The following is a 12,941-nucleotide window of genomic DNA, read 5'->3' as shown; positions in this document are numbered from 1 at the left end:
GGGAATCAGTCCTGAATATTCATTGGAAGGAATGATGCTGAAGCTGAAACTCCGATAGTTTGGCCACTTGATGCAAAGAACTGACTCACTGGAAAAGACCCTGATGCCGGGAAAGATTGAAGGCAGGAGGAGAAGATAATGACAGAGGATGAGATGGCTGGATGGCATCACTGACTCTATGGAAATGAATTTGAGTGAACTCCGGGAGTTTGTGATGGACAGGGAGGCCTGGCGTGCTGCAGTCCATGGGGTTGCAAAGAGTCAGACACGACTGAGCGACTGAACTAAAGCATCCACAGAAGGAAACAATGATTAGAGTTAGAGGTAAATAAAATTCCCACACAAACAATGAATAATGCTGGGTTTTAACATTTCTAGGACTAAAGAAGACAGTAAAAACCTCTAGGTCTATTCCCTTGACACTGAGCACTAGCTGTTTCTGTGGAGAAGGGAGAGAGATCCTAGTGTCCGGGCCCTTTCTTTATGCATGTTTTTAAGTTTAAAGGGCTCAACATGTTTAAGAATTCTTCGCTGGTATGATTTAGGATTAACAAAGAAATACCCTGATTTGTAGGACATAGATCTTAGTCAATTACAGGCTATCTACCATATCTTCCCTCTGAGTAATGGATGTATACACATAAAGAGAAATGTACATAGATCTTGTCATTTCCCAATAACCCCCCAAAACTGTGTAATCAACGCCTTTCCAACAGGCCATCTTCTTGAAATAATTTCCCAACATGAGAAGCAGTGTAAGGGGTTCAAGGTTTAGATGCAGAGGATACAATGGCAGGAAAATTTAGCAGCATGAGGACATTAAGCATCTATGTACGAGAAACAAGAAAGTAAAAAAAAAAAAACCAACAACTCAGAAATAGGTAAGTGCAAAGATGATCAGCTTCATAATTTTAGCCCTGACAGGAAATCATATGAAGAACCTGACTTCGCAGACAATGTCATTTCTCATGGAGCTGGGAAGAACAATGTGAACTTATAAGAATAAACTTAGAATAGATAGTATATAGCACTGAATTCAATGCAGAGCTTGAGGCAAAAGTCGATGATATTCTACTTTTCAACACTACATATGCTTTTTCCTTCTTTTTCTTTTCTTCCTCCTCCTTATTCCCTGCTCTCTACAGCAGCGGTTCTCAAACTTCAGCTGGGGCCTTGTTAAAACGGACAGCTGGGCCATACTCCCAGTTTCTGATTCAGTGGGTCTGGTGAAGCTCAAGAATACACATTGCTATTAATACAAGTTCTCAGGTGATGCGGTTACTGCTGGCCTAGGGACTACATGTTTTGAACCATGGCTCCAGACTGTTTCTTTCTGCTAGGATTAGTCCCATAGGTGAAATTTAGATCCCAAGGAAAAATATACCCGAGGAGAATTCAACTGATTTCCAAACAAAAAAAACACACACACACAAAAATAAACAGCTATTACTTACCACTTTTTTTATCCTCGCAGACAATGAAAGTGCTTAAACATACATTCAAGAGCAAAGTATAATAAACCAATTACCTTTCTAATCATTTCAGAAATCTTATTTCTACCATGATTTGCAGAAGAACATGCTACTGATGAAAAGCACCTTTTTTTAAAGGTGAAAATTAGAAGTAGAAAAAGAATGCCCAATTAGTGTCTAGGCCAGGAATGGCAAATCTTATCTCCCGTGTGTGACTGACAGTGTGTGCTTGGAGAGCTCTGCTAAGAGAGAATCTGAGGTTTTAAGGCTTAAAAAAAAAAACTTTCATAACTGATTAGCTGGTTTAACATGGTTATAGAATAGATATTAATAATATTACCCATAGGCCAAAAAATAAGACTAAGAGGTGCACAAAGAGGTCACAACGTATGATCCAAATAAATAAATGTGGTTAATGGCAAAATCAATACAATATAGTAGTTAAGTCGCTCAGTCGTGTCCAACTCTTTGCAACCCCATGGACTGTAGCCCACCAGGCTCCTGCGTCCATGGGATTCTCCAGGCAAGAATACTGGAATGGGTTGCCATTTCCTTCTCCAGGGGATCTTCCCGACCCAGGGATCGAGCCCAGGTCTCCTGTATTAGAGGCAGACTCTTTAACCTCTGAGCCACCAGGGAAGCCTACAATATTGTAATTAACCTCCAATTAAAATAAATAAATTTATATTTTAAAAAAAGTTTAAAGTACGATTTCATTCAAGTGACACAACGATTTGAAGGGACTGTGAAAAAATAGAAAATCTTAAACAGGAGACCAAATAGTTAAAAGGGGCTTCCCTGGTGGCTCAATTGGTAAAGAATCTGCCTGCAATGCGGGAGACCTGGGTTGGGTCTCTGGGTTGGGAACATCTGGAGAAGGGACCAGCTACCCACTCCAATATTTTGGCCTGGAGAATTCCATGGACTGTATAGTCCATGGGGTTGCAAAGAGTTGGACACAACTGAGTGACTCTCACTCACTCAAATAGTTAAAAAAAAAGCAAAGAAATGGTATACAAAAAGTCAGTTAAGACAAAAGGTGGAGCCAGCATCATAAGTCAAAGGACGGATGACACATGCACAGAATTCAGAGAAAGAGGGAGCAGAACAACAGGAGGGATACACTGAGGTCGCCTGCGACTTACCTCAATAGGAAGCTGATTAAATTGTGTCACCAGGCCGTCTACAGCAGTCGCTACGCCAACGAGAGCAACAACCTTTTGTGGCCTTGCGATTGCAGCATGAAACATAAGCCATCCACCGAGGCTAGATCCAACCAGTATCTAAAAACAAAAGCACGCTGTTTTGAAGAGGAATTTCTTTTTCTTTTTTGGTAATGGAGGGACTAATTTCACAGACTGTATATATTTTCTGCCTTTATATACACTGGCTCCCAGACTTTTGATATTTGGCACAAAGTAAAATTAAGACTATGATTACTTTTTGTTAAAGTATCAGGTGTATAATAGAGAGTAAATTAGACAAATAAAATTTGTAAATGAAAAGTAAAATGCTACTTACATGTTAGGAGAAGGTGAAAATGATAGAACTGATTGATTTGACATTAAAATATAAAAATTGACTGTTAGACATTTAAAATATTAAATATTTGCATCTAATGAAAAAGCTCCAATATCATGAGGTTATAGTCCACAACAATTATCATGATATTTATTAAAAACAGTCACCTGTGGTCCTTCAGCCAAGTCATCAATTATAGAAAGAACATCTTTTCTCCACTTTCCCACTGTGCATTCTTCTAAGTTACCATCTGAATTTCCAACTCCTGAGTAATCAAACCTGGAGAAAGAGAAAACATATTTGTATCTAGATATCTACTATCTGCTTCCCTAATTTCTAAGGAAGATAGCACATTAATTATAATGCCTCAACTCTATTAAAATAAAAGTGAAGTCAGTATGTATTTCAGCAAATCTTATTGGCTTAACCTTCAAATACCTCCCACAGTCACTCACTTTCTCACCTCCTCCACCGTGCCAGCCTGGTCCAAGTCACTAGTCTCTCTCGACTGAACTAATGCAAGAGTCTCCTAGTAAATCTCCATTTTCATTTTTCACCCTCACAGTCTATTCCCCACACAGTAGTCAGTGATCCTTTAAAAAAAAAAAAAAAAAACAACAACAAACAAAAAAAAAGATCATGTCCTGCACATACCCTTCAAAGGTTCTGTATAATCTTTTAAGTAAAATCCAAAGTCCTTACCATCTTCTAGCCCCGAACTACCTCTCTGATCTCATTTCTTCCACTTCTCTCTCCCTCCCAACTGTATCCTCATTTTCCTTTTTCATGTTAATGGAGTACACCATCCACATTCCTGACTCAGGGGTTTTACATCAGCTTCTCCTTCCCTGAGGACGACTCTACCTGAGACATTCACTTAGACTGCTCCCTGACTTCAGCTGGGCTCCAGTGTTACATCTCCAGAAGCACTCTCTGACCGTTCAACCTAAAGCTGTGCCTCTTTCATCTTTCTCCAGTTCCTTACTCTGTTTCCTTCTCTTTACAGCAAATACTGCTACCTGACGATATGTGTCTATTGGATTACTGGTTTGTGGCCTGCCCCCCACACTAGAATGGTATGTAGGAACAGTAGAATGGTGTAACATATTTTCTTAGAGATAAGGGATTTAAAAGTGGGGAAAGAAATTAAAATTTTAAGTATAAAGTGATGTAGTTTTGGATTCTTGGGAAATAGGATAACAAGGCAGAAGCTGAAGTCTAAGTCACAGTTTTTATTTCTCCTCAATCCAAGGGATGTAGAAGGCAGACCAGGGAGAATGGGGGAGAAACACCCAATTCTCCTTTACCTTCCTCTGTGGGTAAAGATGTCTCTGCTTGCTGTATTGTTTACAGGTGCCTTCCAAGTATATGGTGAAGATGCAAAACACATGTACGTTTACGCTTAATCACTCAGTTGTGTCCGATTTTTTGTGACCCTGTGGACTGTAGCCCTCCAGGCTTCTCTGTCCATGGGGATTCTCCAGGCAAGAACACTGGAGTGGGTTGCCATGCCCTTCTCCAGAACACATGTACAGGGCCTTCAAAAAGGTAAATACAAGCATTCAGTGATACTAATGGGTAACAAATAAAAAATACAGTTCATTCTTGCTGAACCCTAACCAACTGACAAAGATTTGGCAATTTAAAACTTTTAATCACAGTAAGGCAATCCTGTCCTAGCAGCCTCAATATTCTCAAGTCTAAATATATTTTAAATTTCCCAAATCTAAAATTTTAAATTTTATTAGAAATCATCACGAGAGAAGACCAGTCCTAAAGCCATGTGTTATATTCCTGAGCTCCAACTCAATCTTAAAGTCCTGGATGGTTGCAGGATATTAAGAAACCATGTCCACCAAACCATAGGTACTGTTCTTGTATAATATACGAAACACCATTTCTTCATTCAAGATCTAAGTTTTAAAGACAGAATCACAAGAAAGGAAACTGAGAAACCAAGAGTATAAATAGAAGATAAAATCTCTTATCCTATCTTTATGTCTCCTACATTGGAAGGCGGGTTCTTTACCACTAGCGCCACCTGGGGATCCCTTAAAACAAGATAAAGGGCAATCAATTGCTAATAGTGATTAGATTGCAATGAAGTTTGAGAAAAGCGTATAAAAAGGAGCCTGATCAAATTAAAAATTGTAATGAATGGCTATACTGTATAAAGGTATATAAATATACATTTAGGTTACATTTTAATATGGTACCACATATTCCTGCGGAGAAAAGGAGTAAGACGAAATTCATAGAATTGTCTGTATACACTGTAACTTCATCATGGTTACTAAATATACCTTTAAAAAGAAAATTTATTTCAGACGCATCTAAAATGCAGAAAACTCCCTCATACATCTCATAGGCAGACAGGAACTGGCTATAGCTCTTACAGTCTCAATTTAAATTCAGAACTGATAAAATGAGGATTTCTTGAGTTAAATTATTTTGTGGACAAAGGAGAATGATGGCAATTTTTCTGATATCATCATGTCTTGCTCAAAATAGTCCTCCTTGGATTTCTCTTCCTTCTTACCTAAATTCTAACTATTTTTCGGTGTTCCTTTATAGTTTTTTCTATCCACTTCAACCCCTATTTTTTTCTCAATATATACAGTTAAGTAGCATGTTATTTGACATAATCACATTTTGAAGAATATTTCTGCCTAATTTCCCATATGTATTTTACCTTGCATTCCTCCACCCTGATTAAAAGATCCTTACAGGCAATGACCATATTTTAAAATTCTTTGTATATTTTACAGCACCATTGTAGGGCTAGAAGGTCTACCTGTAAAAAATACTCCAGTCTTAAGGATAACAGTTAATTTGGAACATTTTTAAGAGTTCTGAGCATGAAAATGAAATAATTCAGTTAATTTGATAAAATGAATAAGACTAAATTCATATAATTGACATAATTTCTGCTAATTACTGAGTAGATAAAAGTTATTTTTAAGTCTAAAAGTTTTTTATTTTTATTTCTAATTACTTATTTTGCTTCCAAAAGTTGTATTTTCTAGACCTATTGAGTAAATGATAGTGAAACTCTTCTAAAACTACATAGATTTTTAGGTTGCTAGTGCTAGAAATGAATTCAGAAATTATCTTTTATCCAATCTCCTCCTTTTTTTGATGAAGAAAACAGGTCCAGCATTTATTAACCGACTCATCTTGTCATCGCTAATGTTAGCATTAATTCTAGAGTCCATGTTTCTTGAATTTCAGGCCAGTGCTCTTTTTACTAACCCATAATATCTCTTCTGGCAAATGAGGCACTAAATAAATGACTGTTCTAAGTAAGCAACCCTAATAACAGTGAAACATTATTTTAGTAAAATAATTATCAGTATGAAATATTAAGAATTGTAAAATCAAGTAGTAAATAACACATATCCTTACTTATGCTTATATATACATATTCAGACTACAGAAGTGAGAGGAAAAGAGGAAATTCAGTGAAAATGTGAATTACACAATATTAATTTTACAGTACTTTTAAACACCGATGCTATTTTAAACTGCATATTTTGAAAGAAATGAAATAAACAGTGGTTAAATAACAGCGGTCCTTAAGTCCCCAAAGGAAAACCACCTAGTATACTGGTTTGCTGTCATGTTAGAATATTGTTTCTAAAGCGCTTAAGTTACGACCCATTTCCCTGTCTGCCAGCATCATCAGCGTGGCACAAAGACCAGATGGGAGGGAGGTTCACTAGGAAGGGGACATACTTATACCTATGGTTGATTCAAGTTGATATATGGCAGAAACCAACACACTATTGTAAAGCAATTATCTTCCAGTTAAAAATTAAAAAAAAAAAAAAACTATTAAAGACTGCATTTTACATGAACCCTAAATCACAAGATGAATGTTTACAGACCGTTAAAATAAATTAATCTATAAAAGGCTGGCATTTATTTCAGTTGGTTAGAGCAGAAGTAATTCTTGACTGCCAAGGTAAATGGTAGTAATATTTTCTTTGAAATGTGTTATTCCTACCTTATATAGGCGTGACCTAGAGATTTGCAAAACTCCTCAATCGCCAATGCTTTTGTACCATTCATATTAGAAATATAGCCAGGGATGAAGATAATTCCTGGACTTTTGCCTTTTAGCCTTTTATAAGCCAGGTTTGGGAGGTCTGGTCGACTAAGGAAAGAGATTGATGTCTTGTGTCTGCAAGCTAAACAAAGCACACAAAACATAAAGTTTGCAAATACAGTTTTTGGAAAACCATACATATTTTCAATCTTAACTTTCTTAACTCGTCAAATTGATATCAAATACTATTTCCATTTCATAGGAAAAAAATATAGACACGAAGTATTAAAGTCACAAGTCTGCGCCTATCTTTAAAAATCATGTCACAATTGATTTTCTCTGAGCAAGGTTCAATCATGATTCTTCCAAAATACACAAGGAAATTTTAGGCCACTAAAGACAGAGTGACTTGTCAAAAATGTTTTCCTGTTGCTGTTATATCATCTGTCCCAAACAGTATCAATCAATATTCATACTTACCTACACTAGTTTTAAGCCTTTTCTTGGGAGATGTCAGTCTTTTTTGAAAAAATTTTTTAATGTCTGAGGGGTTTCACATCCTCTACTTTTTGGTGGGGAGGGAGCGAAACAAGTTTGGCCTAATGTTGGGAAACTGAATCAAAGATAGAGGTGCTGGCCCCTTTCACTACTAATTCTTTCTCCACCCATAAGGTCTTGGGCCATGGTAATAGTCAATCATGATTCTCTAGCTGCTGAGGAGGGTTTGCTAACAGTTTCTTTACAAATAATCTTGAATAAATGTATAATACCATTTTCGGAAAAAGATTTCTCATAGGACTCCCAATCACTGTGTTTTATTTGTTGGTTTGGCTTTCTTGAAAGGTACACACAAATCTAAATGCAAGTAAAAAGGCACAATGGGCCACCCTTATAATGTTATTCCACTCCACTATCTTTAAAGTTCTTTCCCCACCCTACAGTAAGGTCAACGGGTGCTTGTGCTCAGTGACCTCCAACTCTCTGCGACCTCATGGATTGTAGCCCACCAGGTTCCTCTGGCCATGGCATTTTCCAGGCAAGAATACTGGGGTGGGCTGCCATTTCCTCCTCCAGGGGATCTTCCTTACCCAGGGACTGAACCCATCTCTTGCATCTCCTGCATGGGCAGGCAGATTCTTTACACTGTGGCCACCACCTGGGAAGCCATAAAGTCAATACTTGTTCTTAAAAAATGTAGAACGATGTTTAAAAACAAAAAGTCATTTATAATCCCATTTTCTCCCTCCAGAGAAATCAGAGTTGTGTATTCCCTTAATAGTCTTTTTCTGGACTAGTGAAATCTCTTTCTTATTCCTTGAAACCCTTCTCTATTGTGGCTAATTAAAACGTCACAGTTTCTTCCATGTGAGCTAATAAAGTTTTCCTCATTTTGGATTTGAGAAGTTGATTTTTTAAACACTGAACTGAAGGCCTTAAAGCTATCCCTTTTACACGTAGGCTTGCTTCAGAGTTTCAACGCATAGTGAAATATGCCAAATTTAAAACTTTTAGTGAAAAACAAGGAAAATAGGAGCCAGTTATGTAGACTGACAGATTGTAGCAGCAAAAATGTTCTTTACCCATTTCTTTAGCATTCAAAAACTCATTCCTATCCTTTTTTCCATGAGACCATTACAATTTATTTAATCTTGATGAGTTATAAATGGTCTGCTTAACACAATATCCATAAATGATCTCTGTACTCTAAGAATTAGCTCAAAATCTTAGGCATATATCTTCAGTGAAACTACTAAACAGTGAAAGAGAATCATATTCTAGTTACTGAAATGACATACTATACTTTGCTAGAGGGACATATGTAACAGCCTTTTGGTTGTGAACAATTAAATTGACTATATATTTAAAATTTTTAACTCAAAGGGTATTTACAAAGACAGTCCCCATTTCAAGCACCATGCATCTGACAGCTGGGGGACAAGGGTATGAATCCCAAAATAAAAAGACAAATCAGGAAGACAGGCTATATATATGGGGGAGTGGAGGTGAGATGGGCCAGAGAACAATCATGCACAAAGAAATATTCAGGGGCTTTTTGTCCAAATTCTAACTTCCCTGGTAGAGTAATGGCTATGGTTTTTACTGGGCTGGAATCTTGGCGGCAAGATTGGGGCGGGAGGACCCAAAACAACCAAAAAAGCGCGAAAGTTAGAACAGGTAAAACTTTCCTGTAAAATCGCTCGAGAGAGAGCAGGTCTACGCAACTAACAGTCACGATCTGTAAACCCCTTAGAACGTGCACAGAAAAGATAAAGCAATTAATAATCAAACACATTAAATGCACATCTGAATTTTTCCTAGTCTTAGGCGCTTAACACAGGGTAGCTGGGCAGAGAGAATCCTTGAACTACAGAGCATGACGCCAACCACTGCCCGGGCTGTCAGGATACCCCGGGGTCTGGCAGAGCTCTCTCACTACCTTCATCAGTATTGTTAAAAGAACTGAGGTACTGAGAACCTGGAAAGAGGATTTCTGAACGGAGCGCCAAAAACGCACGGGACAGGAACCGCCGAAATCCGGTATGTTCGAAAGAATGCGTCTTACTCCAGTCTTTCGGACACTGACCTCGGAGCCACTGTGGCGTCCGCTCAGTCTTCCGTGCAAGTAACGTGCTGAAACCATGGTGGAAGCCGAAGGTGACTGCCGCCCAGCTCCACCTGCGACAAGGTACCCAAGCGGCCACGGCCGCCAGGCCCACCCCCGCCATCTTCCCAGCAGCCCCTGCGCCCTGCGCCCGCCTACTGAGATGCGCACTGCGCCGAGAAACAAAGGTGCGCATGCGCCGCTGGCTGGAGGCAGCAAATTGACAAACAGCCCTGGCCGGAGTTTCCACCCCCAGAGAGCGCACATGCGCAGAGTGTCGGCGCTCTTAGAGCGTTTTTCTGCTGGAGTAGTCTGTGGGGAGGTTTCAGTTAAGTCACTTAGTCGTCTCCGACTCTTTGCGACCCCATGGAGCATGCCAGGCTCCACTGACAATCACCAACTCCCAAAGCTAGCTCAAATTCATGTCCATCGAGTTGGTGATGCCATCCAACTATCTCATCCTCTGTTGTCCCCTTGTCGTGCCTTGAATGTTTCCGAGCATCAGGGTCTTTTTCAAGGAGTCAGTTCCCGTGTGGCCTATGACAGCTTGGGATATTTTGAGCGTCCTTGGTAGCCTGCTTTCTAGATCAGTGCATACTCCAGGACTGGAAGCAAAGAGAGGATCCCCATGCAACATTCCTAGACAGGAAAACATCTGGTCATCCCAAGACCCGAGGAAACTGAAACATAAATAAAGTGTTAAGCTTGCTGCATTGCAAGTCGGTCTCACTCCTGATACTGAGTAGGTTAACAGGCCTGAAGGCCAGGGGTCTCCAAACGGAGGAAAGGGTGCAAGTGTCAGACATTATACATCTCCCTCTTAAGGGGCAGGAGAAACAAACCACTAGTGTTATATTTTTCCCCCTTAACACTATACAAATTTTAAAAGAGGTTTCTTTTAAAATTCTGTGTTGCCATGACAACACCTGCTTCTACCTGAACTTAACATTTCTTAAACCTTGAGCTAATCACTGTGTTTTTCTTATGGAAATGTTTGTCTTAAGCTATGTTAATGAACTATGTATTTGGATTCTGTCTTCAAGTTGATTCCACTTAAGACTCAGAACCCTCTTGACAAACTAGTGTGTTTTACTCATGCGAATATTCTCTTAAGCTATGTTAATGAGAATGTATTTGCTTAGAAACCTGCCTTTCTGCAAGATTTATGTCAATCATTTTATGACCCGGAACAACTCTCCTTGTACCAATGTTATCTCAAAATGCATGTAGTGGGTGAGGGACCTGCTGCCAGTCTCTGAATTTTGAGAATGTCCTTTCTCTAATTCAGTTCAGTTCAGTTGCTCAGTTGCGTCCGACTCTTTGTGACCCCATGGACTGCAGCACGCCAGGCTTCCCTGTCCATCACAAACTCCCAGAGTTTACTCAAACTTATATCCATTGAGTCGGTGATGCCATCCAACCATCTCATCCTCTGTCGCCCCCTTCTCCTCCTGCCTTCAGTCTGTCCCAGCATCAGGGTATTTTTCCAATGAGTCAGTTCTTCACATCAGGTGGCCAAACTATTGGAGTTTCAGCTTCAGCATCAGTTCTTCCAATGAATACTCACTCGGGACTGATTTCCTTTAGGATGGACTGGTTGGATCTCCTTGTACTCCAAGGGATTCGTCAAGAATCTTCTCCAACACCACAGTTCAAAAGCATCAATTCTTTGGTGCTCAGCTTTCTTTATAGTCCAACTTTCACATCCATACATGACTCCTGGAAAAACCATAGCTTTGACTAGACAGTCCTTTGTTGGCAAAGTAATGTCTCTGCTGTCTAGGTTGGTCATAATTTTTCTTCAAAGGAGCAAGCGTCTTTTAATTTTATGGCTGAGTCACCATCTGCAGTAATTTTGGAGCACCACCCTCCCAAAAAAAAGTCTATCACTGTTTCCATCGTTTCCCCATCTATTTGCCATGAAGTGATGGGACCAGATCCCATGATCTTCGTTTTCTGAATGTTGTGCTTTAAGCCAACTTTTCCACTCGCCTTTCACTTTCATCAAGAGGCTCTTCAGGTCTTCTTCACTTTCTGCCATAGGGGTGGTATTATCTGCATATTTGAGGTTATTGATATTTCTACTGGCAATCTTGATTCCAGCCTGTGCTTCATCCAGCCCAGCATTTTGCATGATGTACTCTGCATATAAGTTAAATAAGCAGGGTGACAATATACAGCCTTGACGTACTCCTTTCCCGATTTGGAACCAGTCCGTTGTTTCATGTCCAGTTCTAACTGTTGCTTCCTGAGCTGCATACAGATTTCTCAAGAGGCAGGTCAGGTCTGGTATTCCCATCTCTTAAAGAATTTCCACAGTTTATTGTGATGCACACAGTCAAAGGCTTTGGCATAGTCAATAAAGCAGAAATAGATGTTTTTCTGGAACTCTCTTGCTTTTTCGATGATCCAAGGAATGTTGGCAGTTTGATTTCTGGTTCCTCTGCCTTTTCTAAAACCATCTTGAACATCTGGAAGTTCACGGTTCACATACTGTTGAAGCCTGTTGGAGAATTTTGAGCATTACTTTACTAGCGTGTGAGATGAGTGCAGTTGTGCAGTAGTTCGAGCATTCTTTGGCATTGCCTTACTTTGGGATTGGAATGAAAACTGACCTTTTCCAGTCCTGTGGCCACTGCTGAGTTTTCCAAATCTGCTGGCATATTGAGTGCAGCACTTTCACAGCATCACCTTTTAGGATTTGAAATAGCTCAACTGGAATTCCGTCACCTCCACTAGCTTTGTTCATAGTGATACTTCCTAAGACAATCACTTGACTTCACATTCCAGAATGTCTGGCTCTAGGTGAGTGATCAAACCATCGTGATTATCTAGGTTGTGAAGATCTTTTTTTGTAATAGTTCTTGTGTGTATTCCTGCCATCTCTTCTTAATATTTTCTGCTTCTGTTAGGTCCAGACCATTTCTGTCCTCTATTGTGCCCATCTTTGCATGAAATGTTCCCTTGGTATCTCTAATTTTCTTAAAGAGATCTCTAGTCTTTCCCATTCTATTGTTTTCCTCTATTTGTTTGCATTGATCCCTGAGGAAGGCTTTGTTATCTCTCCTTGCTATTCTTTGGAACTCTGCATTCAAATGGGTATATCGTTCCTTTGCCTTTAGCTTCTCTTCTTTTTTCAGCTATTTGTAAGGCCTCCTCAGACAAACGTTTTGCCTTTTTGCATTTCTTTTTTTGGGGGGAGGATCTTGGGATCTTCTTTGGGTGTTAGTTCTAGGTCTTGTAGGTCTTCATAGACCCATTCAACTTCAGCTTCTTCGGCATTAGTGGTCGGAGCATA

At 39.4% G+C, this 12,941-nt stretch overlaps 1 protein-coding gene across 1 annotated transcript in view; it reads right to left on the bottom strand.

Moving 5' to 3' along the window:
- LOC102179319 overlaps nucleotides 1-9,808 on the bottom strand; it is a 37,418-nt gene extending 27,610 nt beyond the window's left edge. The window contains 4 exon segments of the mRNA XM_013962506.2: nucleotides 2,618-2,755; nucleotides 3,161-3,272; nucleotides 7,000-7,183; nucleotides 9,626-9,808. Of these exon segments, the coding sequence (XP_013817960.1) occupies nucleotides 2,618-2,755; nucleotides 3,161-3,272; nucleotides 7,000-7,183; nucleotides 9,626-9,767 (576 nt within the window). The 5' untranslated portion in view covers nucleotides 9,768-9,808.

This window comes from Capra hircus, chromosome 1 (assembly GCF_001704415.2).
Source record: "Capra hircus breed San Clemente chromosome 1, ASM170441v1, whole genome shotgun sequence".
Lineage (NCBI taxonomy): Eukaryota > Metazoa > Chordata > Mammalia > Artiodactyla > Bovidae > Capra > Capra hircus.
This window is presented reverse-complemented; position numbering and strand designations above follow the sequence as displayed.